This window comes from Solea senegalensis, linkage group LG9 (assembly GCF_019176455.1).
Source record: "Solea senegalensis isolate Sse05_10M linkage group LG9, IFAPA_SoseM_1, whole genome shotgun sequence".
In the NCBI taxonomy this organism is placed as follows: Eukaryota; Metazoa; Chordata; class Actinopteri; order Pleuronectiformes; family Soleidae; genus Solea; species Solea senegalensis.
In genome coordinates this window covers 18,938,596-18,956,176 of record NC_058029.1, presented here as the reverse complement: position 1 = coordinate 18,956,176, position 17,581 = coordinate 18,938,596, and the positions used below count along the sequence as shown (strand labels likewise).

The 17,581-nt window shown below is 41.9% G+C and overlaps 1 protein-coding gene across 1 annotated transcript in view; it reads left to right on the top strand.

Moving 5' to 3' along the window:
• LOC122774695 (integrin alpha-8-like) overlaps positions 1-16,765 on the top strand; it is a 39,043-nt gene extending 22,278 nt beyond the window's left edge. The window contains 15 exon segments of the mRNA XM_044034170.1: positions 3,010-3,065; positions 3,189-3,346; positions 3,478-3,609; positions 4,909-4,976; positions 5,503-5,650; positions 6,714-6,806; positions 10,192-10,271; positions 10,681-10,761; positions 11,823-11,928; positions 12,984-13,142; positions 14,447-14,563; positions 14,801-14,914; positions 15,110-15,211; positions 15,298-15,420; positions 15,520-16,765. Of these exon segments, the coding sequence (XP_043890105.1) occupies positions 3,010-3,065; positions 3,189-3,346; positions 3,478-3,609; positions 4,909-4,976; positions 5,503-5,650; positions 6,714-6,806; positions 10,192-10,271; positions 10,681-10,761; positions 11,823-11,928; positions 12,984-13,142; positions 14,447-14,563; positions 14,801-14,914; positions 15,110-15,211; positions 15,298-15,420; positions 15,520-15,609 (1,627 nt within the window). The 3' untranslated portion in view covers positions 15,610-16,765.
• The last annotated feature ends 816 nt before the right edge of the window (positions 16,766-17,581 follow it).

The following is a 17,581-nucleotide window of genomic DNA, read 5'->3' as shown; positions in this document are numbered from 1 at the left end:
GTTGCAGACATTTCCCTTGTTTCCTTGCGGTGATTGCTGGAGAGGAGAGAGGCATGCTGGGAGGTGCTTCACATTTGTACCATTACATTTGAGTCTTTCAGCATTTCAGCATCTCATTTTCAGAAAAAGAATTACCTGAGTATCTCTCACAGACAGTCTTTCCATAACTCTGACCACTGTTCTAAGGGTATTTCCAGAATCCTTCCCAAACCCTTTTGACCGTGTAGTTGAAAAGCTTCTGTGTTTGAAGCACAATAGTGTGGATTACTGCTTCATAGCTGATGCTGGAACACCATTGCTTTTCCAGAAATCCAAAGATGTTCATCAGAAACTGTGTATTTATATTTAATTACAATATTTTATTTATCTGATAAAAACAAATGTGGCATTGTAAGTTCCCCTGGCGCAGAAAGTAGATTTGGTTAATAAGTAAAATATTGTCACAACTTGAGAACTTGAGTTACAAATACATACATGTTTAATGGGTAAATGAAAAGCAGAAAAGCACTGCATGAATTTAGTCGTGACGACTAAAAAGATCATCATGAACAAGCATTTAGCAAATAAAGAGCCAGATAGTTTATTTATGAAGTTGTTGAAAAGGAACCAGTGCTTAAAGGTAGAAAATATTAGACTTATGTTAACATATTAAACCTCAGGCTTCAGTTTAATTTACTACCTTCTTAAGTCATTAAGGATAAACATGTCCACTTCCAAAAAACTGCTATACAAACTTTACAGATTAATCTCTTCAGCCTTGTTCACAACTACCAAACAATCAATCCTTTTGATGATTTTAACCCTTTAAATGCCAGTTTGATTACATAAATCGCACCAACCCCCACCAACATTTGTTATATGGAAAATAGCTTGTTCATAAAAGGATATTTTATCAAACTGGCATTTAAAGGGTTAAAATCCTGATTAATTATTCAACATTTTATAGTTTTGATCTGGACCGAAGTCGATCAAAAGGTTTATCCTCAAAAAGCAGAAATGAAATAGTTATCCGCAATAATTAACACCTTCATTTTGCCAGTTCTAGTGATAATGTATCACTCATTTGTTTCCGCTGCCTCACAAGTTGACAAAATAACAACAGTTATTGCAGGATTAAACAACCGTCTTGGTTTTTAAAGAGTGGAGGCAAAGGAAGGACAGTTTCTTAATGACCGGTCTTAAATTGGAGGTCCTTACTCATTAAGCACACCCTGTGTATTCGGGGAAGGGATTTATGTGTGTGCATATTTACAGGGAGGGCCGGCTGACAGTGTGTAGGGGGTGGAGCAAACGATGCATTTTTAGGTAAAATTACATACAGTATTGCCAACTGTCAGTAATATGGGGGCAATTTAAGTGCTACATACACTTAACTTTGACACATAGTGCTTATTAGAGTCACACAAAGGTGCATGAATGCATGAAACCACCTGGAGAGGTTACAATGGTTTAGGCGGGGAGCGATTTTCAAAATAGAAACCCGTGTTTTTATCACAAACTCACATCTGCAGCACACTCATTGAAAGACACAGGAGAACTAGCTCAACGCGATTGTGTCATCTAATGGGGAACCTAATTATTAACAAACACACAACATCTGTGATTTGGCGGTCAGGGTTTGTGAACTGGAACCAAACAAAGTCATTTCCCTCCTGCTGCATGAGTCTTCAGTGTAGAGGCATGAGTGTGACATCTGTAGATATTAACAGTGTGGAGCTCCCCTTTGTGGGAGTACCTTTCCTGTTCTCGATTAAAGGGGCGATATCGCATGCACACGCACACACACATACATTCAAAGACACATAAATAGAGGAAATGCAGAAAATGTTGCCCAGTCTCCCATGTCTGTCTAATGGAGGGGCTCACTGGTCCATAAGTGACATTTCCCACAGGAAGTACAGGAAGGAAGAGATGCCTTGTTTATTTAGTATGTTACTTTTGTATTGTTGTTGTTGTTGGGTTTTTATTTAAGCACACACATGTGAGGAGTACAGTCAGGACAGCTGCAATGAATACATGGATGACATTTCCGGAGCTTAAATGGCATTCATGATTATATTAGGATCTATAGGTTTGTATACAATATACTTATTTCAGGTGTATTATGTATACAAATGTACCCAGACACCACAAAATACATTTTATTTTTTAAATAAAAAGGGAATAATTCAATAAAACTCATGACTTTATAACAAATAAAGCATAGGGGTCATTGCACCCCAAGAGAAATCACAGGAAAAGGGGTAATTTAATACATCTGAATTCATCTGATAGGGACAGCTAGGGCGTCTGGATATTATTCTTTCTTTCACGCCTATAAACAAAGGGAAGAACCCATGTCCAACTCCACCTCTGTCAGTCTGTATATTTAATATTTTTTCAAACTTAACTGCTGCTACATGTAAAGAACTTGTGTGTGTACTAGGTTTTCTTATTTAATAATGTCTTGTAAATGTGTGTCTTAACTCGCTCAACAGCTTATTTGCAAATTGAACTTCAAATATACACCCAGTGATGTATGAAAATGTCATTGTTTTAAAGTTTTAAACTACTTTTATTTTGGATGCTTCCATTATTTGACACAGAAATGTAATTATTCCACAAAAACAACCAGGGTCAAAATTAATAGGCCCCTTAAGAACTGATCTTTTTTATTGAGCCATAGCACAAACCACTGTTTTGCAAGCATATGCTTAACCTTGTGATGCTCAAAACCTTTTTAAATCAAGTTCAAACTGAGGGTTATCGCTCACTTTACACACAGTATAAATTCTCCAGTAAGGGCTTGAGCTGTCATTTGAGAAAACATCGTGCCAAAAACAAAAGACGATGAGGAAAAGGATTGTTGATGCTAACAAAGCAGGGGAAGGATGTACAAAGTTATCGCAGCGTTTCCAAGTGTCAAGAACTGGAGTGCCACACAACAGTATATTGTGTTTAACTGACATTAGAAACATCTTGATTCTACTCATTTGTTGTGTTCTAAACTCTAATATCCTCTTCATTCAGCTTGAAGGTGGATGTCTGTGCAGCAGTGAGTGGTGTGGGGATCCCCGACTCTATAGGTAAGCAGCAGTGCACAATGTGGTGGGTTAACACAGAGAGAGAGAGAGAGAGAGAGAGAGATGGTTGGCTCGATTTTCACTCTCATTTCAATCGATACCTCCTCGCCATTTCCTCCTCTCCAGACCTGAGAGCAGAGCTGCAGCTGGATTGGTTAAAAGGCAACAGGGGCGGAGTCAAGCGAGTTCTCTTCCTGGACACCCAGCAGCCTCAGCGCACTGGGCTCCTAAGGCTGGGTCACAGTCGGCTTCATTCATGCCTGAGCTACACCATCTTTCTGAAAGTGAGCAAGTCACTCACACATACTAACACTAATCATTAATCCTGTTTGAAATTGTGTTTATTGTAAAGAGGCGTCAGCTTTAAACACAACATCTGCACATTCCACACGTCTATCGCGTCCCGTCTTTGCAGGAGGAAGATGAGTTCAGGGACAAGTTAACTCCCATCTCACTGGCTCTGAACTACAGCTTGGCTCCTCCCACACGTGACCAAAGCCTCCCACCTATCCTCAACCTCTACAGCAGCACCTTCCTGCAAGAGCATGTGAGTATGTACAGTTATAAACATGGCATTTCACAAATGGAGTGGGGCAGAGATGAATTGCCACACATGACAGGAGGTGCTGGGATGTAGAAATGTAGATGTATACAAAACACCTTACTGTGTGAAGCAGGAAGAGTATATGGTTATGTATATGACTTAGCTTAGATGTTACACATAATATGAATTGGAATGTGTTATTTTCGCATTTAACTCATCCTTATTACACACCAGTAGTGTACACACACACAAGCCGGGCTCAGGAGCAGTGGACCGCACTTATCTGTGCCCAGGGAGCAATGGGAATTGGGTTCCTTTTCCTTTTTAATGTGCCTTATTAATAGCTGTTTTCCCTACAATGATGGAATTCTTGCATTTTCTTCTATTTCTTCTATTTCACTCCAGTAATTTGTTTCCTCTGGGTTTTTTCCTGTCACTGAATCAGGAGACAAAGGCTAGAATGTCAAGAGCAAATACTTTGACTTGTGATTGTGGTCTGTATGACTCGACTTGATTTAATTCTTTGCTCAATCTATAAAGTCTTATGGGAAATAACCTGATATTATATTGGTCTATGAAAAATGCTGGTGTTGGACACAGAAATGTTTTCCAGTACAGAGAAGAGGTTTGTAAACTCCCCAGGTAAATTTGGAGCTCAACCACATGTAACAGAAAATCAGTGAAGAAATGGCTTAATGTTCACCAAAGGCACAACTCTGGACCAATATAAACCTCCATTTTTGACAAATAAGCACATATACTTACACACACTCAATCTTCCACTTAAATGAACATTAAAAAAAAAAGTTTTTCATATTTTATTCCAGTACATATTTCATTTATATGACCGGGCCACACAGTATTATCTTACAGAAGAAGCAAGTCTCCACACTTTATTATTTATGTATTTGCTTTATATTTGACTTCACTTATCACCAGTTTGCCAGTCTGTCTTTTGTTTCACTGCAAGGCATTGTTATTAATATTTGAAACACATGACACATGCAGACAATTAGTGAGTGCCCACAGAGACAGAGACAGAGGAGAATTGTGTTTCAAGATTACGCTCTTACTTAACCAAAACAAAGTCCACTCTGAAGCTGGGTACAATGAAACTGCCCAGGAGCTGGACAGCTGAGCTCGAGCTTGAGCACGCGCACGTGTGTGTGTGTGCGCGTCTTCAGCACCTGCATCCTGACTTGCCCCAGTTTTCTTCTATTTTTGGTTTCCTGATGATACTCAGTCTTGGTTAAACAGTTCCTCATGATGACTCCCCCTCTCTTGTGCCCCCTTTTCTCTCAGGCCTACATTCTCCTGGACTGTGGAGACGACAATATTTGCATCCCCGACCTCCAGCTTTCTGCCAGCATGTAAGAGTGACACGGCCATGCCCTTTGACCTCAACCTGTAAACACTCAACACTTTGCACAGCCAAACACCAAATGACGCACACACACACACACACAGTCAGGCCAAAGAAAGTCTGTTAACCCTCACACAATGAGCTGAGTTTACACTGAAGTTGCTCACATTATACTTCCATTAACATGTGTGCATACGTGTATGTGCCTTAGCTTACCCTCTGTAGTGTTTCCAGCTGCACGATATCTCCATGGCAACATTATACAAACATCCTGTCACCCTCTACTGACTGACACACACACACACACACACACACATTGTTAGGGTCAGTGGTGTTGCATTCTTTGCTGCCAAGTGGATTAAAACACGAGGTCCGGTCCTAAAAACTTAATCTAACAAAAACACAAGTCAGGCTTTTTGAGATTTTTCGTAAAACTGCTGTGTTTATGTGTAATTTTCTGTTTCCTCCACATACCTTAAATACGTTTTAGTAAGTTTTCTTTGTGCACTATTCTTATCCACACACACACGCAGAGACCGCTCAGAGCTCGTGATCGGAGATGATAATCTGTTCATGTTGACCATCACTGCGGTGAACCGAGGGGAGGGGGCCTACGAGACAGAGCTGCACACACTGATACCACCAGAGGCCGACTATATAGGAGTGGAGCGCAGGATAGAGGTAAATACAAACACACACATTTGTCTAATTACATGTGCTGTGGTGCATGACCTTTGGTGATTTTTGTTGATGATTATGTTATTATTCTGCCTCTTTGAACAATATTTCTATGCTGTGGCCTTAACTGAAAATAACCTCTGTCAATAAACGCTATCGGACCTGACTGAGGGAGCGTTTGTGTGTATACACCAGCACGCAGGGGTGGGTGGGGGCAAGAAGCATTTATCCCATCAAACTGCTGCACAAGCAAATTTTTTACCCCTTTGTGTTTCAATCGTACTCCATCCTGTTTGCAGCCGTCTCACTTTAGTAGCCCAGTGTTTCTTTTGCCTTTATCTGTCTTGTCATAAAACAAAATCACTTCCTGTGTGCAGCCTGGTAATGCTGTCGGGCCACATGAGATTAAAAACACAGCTAAACCCAGAAATGTGGAGCTGAATTGTGTGAGCTCATTTGACAGTGATTTGAATTGTTTGTTTATATTTAAACTACAGCTTTAATGGTGAAGTCACACGACTCATCATGGTTGGACCACGTATAAATGAACGTACAGTATATATAAAAAAAAAAGGAAGCAAGCTATTTGAGGCAGCAGTTACAGTAAGACATCACTTCCTGTTGTGTTTGGCTTGATTAAGGCAAAGTTATCAGCAAGGTATGCTTTACTGGCAACTGCCCAAGAGCCTCTATTATGATTTACAAGCTGCATTAGTGACCACGGAAATGGACAGGGTCAACTGCTGTATGTGTGTGTCTGTTTATGTCTGTGTGTGTGTGTGTGTGTGTTTGCACATGTGTGCACGCTAATGAGTGTGTAATGGAGCTGTTTGATTGATGAGGTTGTTACTGTCAGATCATTCATCACTCTTCCTCTCCCTGCGCTCTCCCTCCCTTTCCAAGCCCTCGCTCCCTTCCCTCTTTGATGCTGTCACACTTCCCTCCCTTTTTTCCTTCCTTGCCCCTCTTGACTCTTTGCCGCTGTCTGCTTTTTATTGTCATTTTTTATCATCTCACTAACTGTCCGTCTTCTGTCCCGCTCTTTTCTTTTTGATCTCCCCTCCAGTCACTCGCTCAGCCAAACTGCGAGTACAGGATGGTCAACGAGTCCAGGCTGGTGGTGTGTGACCTCGGAAACCCAATGGTAGCTGGAACAGAGGTGAGTTTTTACACCCAGAAGCACACACACACACACACACAGAGGTTATATCCTTTTAAGAACTTATATTCATTTTGACAGCCTATCCCTAAACAGTTAATGCCTAACTCTAACCTAACCACAAATCAAATCTTAGCCCTAAACTTAGCTAGTACCTAGTTCAGAAAGTAAGTTCTGCATCATTAGGACCAGGTTTTGACCTCCATGAGGACTATTGATCCTGACAAGGTCAGTGTTTATGCCAGAAAAGGTACTAAAGAGGTAACAAATACAGTCATGTGCACAGTGCTGTCCCTCGTCTCTTAAGCATCAACCTTAACCATTTTAACTAAATGCCCTAACCCTACCCCTTGATTTAACCCATGCTCAGAAGCTGCAACTGCTACTCATCTGGTTTAATTTGCACTGATTGATGATTTCCAATGATTACTGCTCATCATCTTGACCCTCATTCCACACACTCTGACTCACGCTTCACTTAGTGTGTGTCTGTGTGTGTATGTTAGGTGTATGCACACTGCACAGTGTGTAAGAGTAATCCATATAGCTGACACGTGCAGGAAGCCAAGGCTTTGTAAAGTAAAGAGTGGTCCGTTCCCACAAGAAATTCTACCACGTCACTCATGTTCTAGTTAGTGCGTGTGTGTGTGTGTGTATGTGTGAGTGTGTGTGTGAGAGAGCAAAAGTGTGTAATACCTTTAATTTAGGGTTTTCTCTCAAGGTGTCAAGGCCAGCACTAAGGTGTTCTGAGCTCTGGAGGTGACACAAGACATTCTAATAAATCAATTATGTGGTCATGTTTCACCGCTGGGGGAGGAGCACGTGGAAGGGACAAGACGCGCGTGCGACTGCGTGCACGCGCACCCCAGATGTTTCCCATATTCCGCTCTCCCCCTGCCCTGTTGGACGTTCAGGAATCCAAGGGCTTTTGCAGAACATACCATCATGTACCCCACACAGACTCCGGCTGAATAATTCTCATTATCTCGCTTCACTCTCTGTGCCGCATGACACAGCTGTAATACCTCCATGAGCGTAGGAGGTAACGAGCCTGCAGGAAAGCTGTTTTTGGCTTCAGTGCCGTCTGCATGACTTTGTCTGCGTTGCTTATCTTTCCGTCCTCGTCTTTCATTTCACTTGACGTGACAGTTAAGCTGCGTCAAATCTGTAAATTTACTTTTCATTTCAACTTTTCATCGCCATCGGAAAAACATCGCCCATGACTAATAAGCCATCAAATGTGGTTGAATGAGGGTTGATGCTCATATGATGGGATGGAAACACTGATATTTAAATAGTTGTGGTTTAGTCTCCTCATGAATGCTGTCCATTGTCCTCACACCTGTTTGTGATGTTTGTTTATCCCTTCTCTTTTTTACATTATCGTGCTAACATTAGCCTGGTGATCATTTTAGTAGATTTCTATTTTGAGGCTGTGAGTACATGGTGTTATTATTCTAGTGGACCATTCTTTGTTTATTTCTTTATTTTAACAGGATCCCCATTAGCGTTACCCTTAGATACAGCTAGTCTCCTTGGTGTCCACCTTCAAAACATACATTAGACATAAGCACATTTGAAACCATACAGTACCAAAGATAAAAAAAATTTATATAAAAATTAGGGCTGAACAATTAATATAATATATAATATAATTTTAGATTAATTATTATTACACGTTTTATTCTACAGACTGAAGGGAACATCTTTGTTTCTCGCAGAGCTGCACAAATATCACACATTAATCCTTTTAAATATGTATTTTCTGAATGAAAATGTGAGTTATGATATAAAAATGATCATTACCGCTGATATCTGGAATCATATCGCAACCGCATTTCCTTTCAAAATAATTGCAATTAGATATTTATTCAAAATCGTTAAGCCCTACGGTCAACTCATGGTACAGAGAAATAATATAAAAAAAACTCCAAACACAGTACAAAGACAGTTGCAGCAAAGCTGAGTTACACAGGACTTCCTGAAGGAGACTCCGTCTTTGATCTGTCAGTAATTGGTAACCCTATCCAGGATGAAGAAGCTCTACATAGAACAGTTCACCTAGGTGTCACCTGCTCACCAACACTGTCTAATGTTACACGTCCCCTCTGTTTTTGATCGTGTGCATGTCAGTTAATGGAAAATGTGTTATTAGTATTTTGATTTGATTTTCTGTTACATCAGCAGATTCAAATCAGTGCTGTGTATCGTTGGCTGAACACCTGCCACAAGTTACAAGAAAAATGTTTAAATAGCAGCAACCTTACAAGAAGAACTGTACTTTAAACATTCTCAATGAAGACAACATTTCATCCACTGTGGTCATGTGACTTCTGATTCAGTCCGGCGGATGTGGCTGATGAAGACCATCTCAACTATCCATAGAAACTTCTGCTTTAGCATCAACCATGTCTCTCTGTATTCTCTCAATGATCCTTTGTTTTCTCCGGTATAAGTAATAAACTGCTTATGGCAGAGCGCTGTAGCTTGAAGGATTGTAATAGCCCAACACAAAAGAATTGTTGTATCTAGAGAGTCTGACCACAATGTGAGGTTCTTCTTCCTCCACGGTGAAAATGTGCTGTTGCGTGACCGCGATAAGTTGATCACAGCTGCTTGTCTCCATAGGATGAAACCTCTTTCCACAGCCAACATTTAAAACCCGAGGTTGAAAGTTGGATGCTTAAGATAAACATTTTAACACACACAGTTGACCCCCTCTTTATGCCATGTGCTGTCTGTCCTCCTCCTCTGCTCTCTGTGACACAGAGCTGACAGTGACGTCTGCTCGTCTCTCTCTCTCTCTCTCTCTCTCTCACTCTCCCTGAACGCCTCATAAACTACTCATTTGGTGTGTGTCTCTTTAGACCTTTCCTGGCTGCCTTTGTAGTCAAGCAACCCCACCTCACCCCAGGCTTGCCTTTTGAAGTGTTAGTGCGAGTCTGCATGCTGTCATTTCCCGCCCTGGACCATGTGTTTGACCTGCTTTTCAGCAAAGCACACACACACACACACACACACACACGTTACATTCAGCACTGTTATTGTATAGTGGATGATGAACCAAATCCGCCACATGTTTTGAGTTAGCCGAGAAGACAAGACATCTGAACTGAGGAGAGACAGTGAACTTAAGTGTAGCTTTTAAGATTGTGTCTGTGTGTGTTGTCTGGATTTCCTCAGATTTAAGATTTTTTTTGCTGTTGCTGTCAACACACGTGTGCGTACACACACACACGTGATCTCCTGCCTTTTACTTTATTTTGTAGTACAGACATGATGTGGTTCTTGATGTACAGATGCATCTCTCTTCCCTGTCATCTCTCCTCTCGTTTTAATTCATCCTCTCTCTGTGTTTTTGCATCCTCTCCACACTCCTGCCCAGCTGTCTGTTGGTTTGAGGTTTTCTGTGCAAAGGCTGGATGATGCCGGACCGAAAATCAGCTTTGAGCTACAGATCCACAGGTGACACACCCACTCACTGTCACGCATACCCCCCAGCCACCAGCTCACTCACACACACATGCACAAAGAGCTGTTTGACTTTCTTCTGAGCCCTGTAAATAAGTTCTGTGTCTGTCCTGATGTCTGTGGTTTGATGACACGAACGGCAGCGACAGAAAAAAAAAACAAATGTCCACTGTTTGATACAGAGCAACATTAGACACAGACAGTTAAACGCAGCCCGAGTCCATAGAGGAATTCCTCATGAGGTCAGATAACGTGAAAATGTCAGCTTTTCTGAGCCGTTGGTTTCACTCGTAATATATCACAGCCTCGTGTGGACTGTTTCCAAAGAGCGTGTAGTCGGTGCCGTATGTGTTTCATTTCATGCTTTACATTTAATGTTGACTCCATGCGAATCTCTCCACAGCTCCAACAAGGATAACTCCGACAGCAACCCAGTGAGTCTGAATCTGTCCATCGTTGCCCAAGCTCGACTTGATTTGCGTGGGTGAGTCAGGCGGCTTTGCATGTGAGAGAGTGGCGTCTGTGCGTGCTTCCCCAAAGAGAGACAACTGGTTCGGTTTCAGGCTCGACTCGTTGCTGTTTGCAGGACATAGCGGCTCCTTTTGAATTTGTGAAGCCTGTTTATATACAGATGGAGAGCAGCACGGAAAACACATTTCGGATAATAAATTTGCACTAATTAAGTGCACATGGGACACTGGAGAGCCTCTGACATGTGCGTGGATGCCCATATGTCCACTGACACACACAATAACACACACACACACATCAAAGCCTGGAGCCATGCATGGCGTCACTTGTTCACACTAGCAAAGGGGGACCAGGGACGAGAGAGTTCCTGTATTTGTCCTCTGTGAAAACTCATCCAGATTTAAAGGAATACTTCACTGATTTGCATTTAGCTTTGTATTACTAGAATATGAAGGTATTTTTGAACTATTATTATTACTATTCTAGTAATACAAAGCTAAATATTTGCAAATCCGTGACGTATTCCTTTAAAATGTGTGGTTGTATTTGCCCAAATATGAAGAGACTACCTCCAATTTAAAAATTAAGATTAGGAAGTAAGACTTTCATGCCTTGTAATTGCATGCCCCTTCATCTTATAAACATTACACCACCAGTTGTGGGTGTGAGGAAGTTTTCCCTCTTAGGTCAGACTATGAAATCCTCAGTATAGTGTTGCTAAAAGAGGTAGAATCAACTTTTTTAGTAAGAACCGGAGGCCATGGTAGGTTTGTTTCATGTAAGACAAGCCTCATTGGTCTGACATGCCCAAATTTGGTAAACATTTGCAAAGTTATCAGCCTTTTGGAATAAAATGTGTACAGGTTGAATACTGGCTCAGGGTGCAGAGACACAACCAGGCACTAAAGCCAATGTACGCTTCCCAGAGAGAGTGACCCTGTGTCTGAACTAGAGAGGGAACAGTTTGACCATAAGCAGTTGTCAGATTTCATACTAACAGTCCATTCAGACCAATTCCAAACCTATTAACGTGTATATGCATCAGTGTCACCGGGCTTGTTCTCTTCCCTGCAGGGTGTCCCATCCCTCTCAGGTGGTGCTGCCATTCCCACGCTGGGAACCCAAAGAGAAGCCCGTCAAAGAGGAGGATGTGGGACCACAGGTTACTCACATATACGAGGTACACAGAAACACAGTCAAACATTGGAATTCCCCTCCAATAGAGAAGGGTAGAGCTGTATTCACGTTCATTGTTGTTCGTCAAAATATATTTCTTTGCTACGGCTGTTAGGATGAAAAGAACACAAAAATTGGTTTTGAAAGATTAAATTAGTCTCCAGCAAGCAGGGGGCCCTGTAAGGTGAAGTGAGCACACACACACACACACACACAGAGTAAAACCAGTAGCTCTATAAAGAGTTTGGCTCTGGCTGATCAAGGCTCTGGAGTAATTACTGCCGTAAAGGCATGGAAAAGAGAGACAAGGAGGGAAAACACTCGTGGAGGGATGAGGAGCATGGTTAGGATGGAGGAAGGAAAGGGTGCTCTTAAGACTGGATACAGTGTAATGTGTCAAAGTCACACAGAGAGGAAGAACAAGGTCAGGCAGAGCGTCACGTGCATAGACAGGAGGAGGAGGGTGGCAGACAGGCAGACAGACAGACCGGCAACAGTTTGTAATGGAAGTGTGTGCGTGTGATTTCCTTTTGTTTTAAAGGGGACGGCTGCTTCATTGAAGCACATCACACCAGTGCCTGGCCTGTCCCACAGCTGATAATGATTTTCATTTGTGGTACTTTAGTCCCACTTGGCAGCTGCTTCCAGTTAGAGATTTTTTTTCTGCTCTTACAGAATTCCTGCCCTGCAGCACTGGGCTCATGTCCTGTTTGGAAGACTTGTTTCAGTGTTAATGAGTGAGTGTGTGTGTGTGTGTGTGTCAGAGAAAATACAGGGGGTCAAGAAAGAAGATCTACTGAACTGATGGTTCATTTAAGCTGATAATTCATTTATTCTCATTTATACGTGGAATGAGGAGCCAAGTGATGCTGCAGGTTCCGCTGGCCTGGTGGCAGCATTAGTATTATCCTCACAGGTGGCCCGTGTCATTATTCCACAGTTAGTGTAACCTCGTTATAGCCTCAGCCACTTGAGACCCAGAAGAGACCACAATACTGACAACTCCATGCTCCCTCTCTCCCTCTCTCCCTCTCTCCCTCTCTCCCCCTCCGTCTCCAGCTCCATAACTCTGGTCCCAGCAGTATTCGGGAGGCTGAGCTTCAGGTCGGCTGGCCTTCCCGTTTCCGTGACGAGAACCTGCTGTATGCCATGGAGATTCAAACTGACGGACCAATTAGCTGCCGGACGAACACCAGCCTCAACCCACTTGGCCTCCAGGTAACGTGAAAACTATGTGGACACATACACACTCACACAGACGTGTGTTCAAATCCAAACCCCTAAAATGTGTAATTATGGATTATGTTCATTCCTTCCTCAGACCTACTTTGATTTCAAACTTTAATTTGTTACATTGCTGGCGGCTTGTTCGTCTACTCTCCGGTCCATCATTTATACTCGCTTATTTAAACATAATTGTACTCCATGTTCTGGCTGCTCTTCGTGGTCTTTGTGCCAGTTGGCTCAAAGACGACGAGGCCGCAGTATTACAGTTATTAGCAGAAATTAGAGCAGGGATTTTTGCAGGGATTGTTTCCATTATCTATGGTATCACCTGTAGAGTCATTTAAATTGAAAACATGCTTTTATTTAAAAAAAAAGTGGCAAAACTGTAGCAAATCGATGAAAGCAGAATTACTCAGATGTTCAGCACATGGTCAGATGTCAGGGGATTTTCTTCCTGATTTTCTAAAGTCAATCGTTGGCCTCAGAGAAAAACTCCAGCAGTCACTTTTTGGTTTTGTAACAGCTGTTGTTCTCATTTCATTGGATAATAGTTTAAAAAATAGTTGATTTGAAGTATAATCACAAGCTGCAGAACGACATAAGCATGATTCCTCACACACTTTGCACCTGTGCAGTGTTATTTGTATTTGTAGCCTCTATTCCACCAATGTACCCTACGGGGTCAGAAATTAAAGTAAGGTTACAATAACTAAACACCTTTTTTTTTTTTACATTATTCTCTTAAACTGTTACCGACTAACATGTGATTTGTAGAATAAGAAAGTCCTGCTTGGATGTAGAACTATTATTCCTGTGTTTTTTATCTGTGAGCAGTGACTTGAGGTCATTCAGTCTCTTGTCGCTGTCTGTTTGATTGTGTAAGCTGCAGTTTTGGAAACAGAAATCCCCTCAAATCCGCCTTTCATCAAAACTCTTCTTGGTCAGATTTCCAAACGTCATTTCTTTGCACAGCTGCAGGTTTGTGTGACTTGTGATTTGATTAAATCTTTCATGTCTTACTTCACGAGCGTTTACTGTCGGCTTCTCATTTGCTGTCAGAGTCCGTGTGCGATACATGCCGCACTCATCCAACAATATATGGTCATCTGTGCATTCTGACCTAAAAGGCCAAACCACACGTTGTTGTCGTTCATGGGACACAGAGGATCTTTAACGTCCTCATCAGTTAAGCCGTTCTTCAAGGAGCGAGGATCTACCGACTGTCAACACAAACAACATGATTCTAATTTTGCCATCAGGTCAAATGAAGAACTGTCCCTCTTTGTCTGTGTCAGATATCGGCTCTCCAGGACACACCTGAGTTACTGGGTTTCTTGAGGAACACCAGCTCTCCTCCTCACCGTCGCAAGCGAGCCGCCGGCAGAGCGCAGAGTTACAGCGGCAAAACCTTGGTGAGCCACATGTACATAGTGACGCGTGATCGTTTGCAAATCCACTGTATTCTTTTGTGTGTGGTTTTTTTTTTCCTGCTGCAGAAACATTACAGAAACCAAGCACAAAGGATGACGCAGCCTTGTGTTTCACCTCCTCAGAAACCAAGCCAGATGTTCATTAGTGATTCACAGATGTTACAGTTACTTGTCTCACTCCTCTCTCTGTCTCTCTGTGCCAATTATCTCCTCATGTAGAACTGCACCAACATCTCCTGTCTGAGGATCACATGTGTGGTTGGCCGGCTGGATCGTGGACACAGTGCAGTGGTCAAGATCCGCTCGAGACTCTGGGCACACACTTTCCTGCAGGTCAGTGTCTTTTTTTTTCTTTATCACCGAGCGTATCGCAGATGACTGATGACTTTGCAGCACCATAATAACGCAACGGTTTGTGCTATTGGGAAAAAATCATGTCACATGATCTTCGTCATGCGGATGCAAATGTTTAGAATAACACACAAATGTAATTTGTATAAAAAGAATGATGTGTTTGGTGTCTTACAGAGGCGTAACGACCCGTATGTTCTCAACTCCACCGTGTCCTTCATGGTCACAGCGTTGCCTTATAGAATCCAACCTCCCACGCTGCCTCAGCACGCCACCTCGGTAAGATGGAGGAGGGACAGTAAAGTAGGAGTGTGTGAGTTCTTCAGGTGCAACAGCTACCTTACTGTGTGTGGTGTGTCCTTTAGATGGGGACCCTGGTGTTGTGGGGGACTCCTGATGTTTCCTTTGCTGTTCCACTCTGGGTCATCATCCTGGCCATACTGCTGGGGCTGCTGGTGCTGGCCATGCTCACACTCGCCATGTGGAAGGTACACACATGCACACTCATACATCTCCTGTGGCGTTTTATATAATCTAATCCCAAAACTCATGGGTTATTATTGTTATTATTATTATTATCCCCTCAGTGCGGCTTCTTTGACCGAGCGCGGCCACCAGCCGATGACGATGTCTCCGACCAGGAGAGGCTGACGTCTGATCAAATAGGAGACGCCTAAAACGATGCATTACAGCTTCCGTTTGGAGGACTGAGGTTTGGGAGGGCAGTGCACCTTCTGAGTAACTTAAATCAGATCTGAGATCTGTAGTAGTTGGAGCCTACATTCCTTGGCTGGACATCTTCTGCCTCTCTATTAATGACACCGACTTAAAGGACAGACAGAAGACACATGGAGGACTGCAGCGCCCTACGGACTGGGAACGAGGAGGGGAAGTTCAAACCAGACAGAATGGGACCAAAAACACACTCCACAGGCTCAATCACACTCACACACACACACACACACACATCTATTGTTTATCAATTGTGATGAAGCACCAGGACTGAAGACAGAATGGACATTGTTATGAAGACAATGCTTTCAATGTTTCTGTTGTTGAATGTTTTCACGTGTAAGTGGGACACAAAGAGACGAAAATCAATGCACAAATGCTTTTGTGAGGATGAGTGTGTTTGTTTGTTTGTGAGTGTATGTGCAGATACTGTACATATGTGTGTGTGTTTATTAGGTGTCTTGTGTGTCATTCTTTCATTCACTTCTTGAATTTCTTTCCTCAGCTAATTTAATTTATGTATATACAGAGTTATTACACACACACACATCAGCCACAAGCATAAACACAAAAGGCACAAAGTTAATGTGTATATTTAAGAATGTATGTGCAATATTTGGGTGTTGCGTGATACCGAAAGCTTGTTTACACTGGCATTATTTTTTATTAGAGCTAAATGTTTTCTGTATATAAGTAATTCATTGTTATGTTAATAATTTTAGTTTCGTAAAAAGCACATAGTTCAGGCGGACTTAAGCCACCACAAAAAAACAATGTAGAAGGAGACAAATAACAAATAACTTATTACTGTGTTGTCTAATATTTTGGATTTGATTATTTTAGACTTAACGGCTAAGCAGTTGTTATTAAAAACACATTGTAGGCAGTGTGGGGCTGAGCATTGTTGCACAAACTGTCTGGTATTTATCAGAGTTAATGTTGTCATTTGTTAATCAGATGGTAAAACGTATGATCATCTGCAGACAGAACAAAGTGGTTCGTGCATCAATAATACCCAGATTTAAAAGGTCCTACATTCCTGTTATTTGTACCAAGTGTGACAGTTTATCAGAATAAAGTGTTGTTTTCTTGCTCTCATCATTTCTGTTCCACGTGTGACTGGAATTCATGGTTGAAATCACCCGTGTATTTTTTATTTATTTATTTATTTATTTTTTTAAATAGCACAGAAATCTGGGATGAACTGGTGACTTTGTCCAGAGTGAAACCTGCTTTTCACCCCGTGTCAGCCGGGACTGGATGCAGCCTTCACACAACACTACTGTGGAGGATGAAGCAGTAGAAAATGGATGGATAACACATAAATGTTATTTGTTTTTTATATAGAGAAAATTAAATGTGACATCTATGGCAGAGTTTTAAATCTAAGCTAATATTGATCTTGGTTATTCAATTTATAGGTTACATTACAACTGTACATGTTCTTGATGAGTTTCATTTTAACATAATTTAACTTTTTACCTTAACAGGTTGAGTCCTGACCTTTAAACTACATTTTTATCAAAGCTGTCTGCACCCAAGAAGAAGGATTCTTGCGCTCCCTGGTGGCACACAGGATACATTGCAGCAACATAGGAAGAGCTGAAAGAGCTGCTTTAGAGGCGGGATAGTGACCTCATGTGGCAATAATATAGTATGTTGCAGTATAATATGTTCAAAATCTTGCACCACCTCTACTTAGAGAATGACCGCTCTACAGCAGTAGTGACAGTTCTGGAATAATGAGGGCATCCTTTAGGGGCGATTGTGTACATAAGTGCAAAATACAGGTTTTTATTATTAGGGTTCGAGCACAAGGTGCATTGAACCCTCTTGAAACCGTCCAATCGGGACCAAACTCGCTAGGATTGACAATAGTCCGGCCCAGAAGACGTCTGTATGAAAATATTCAATTTC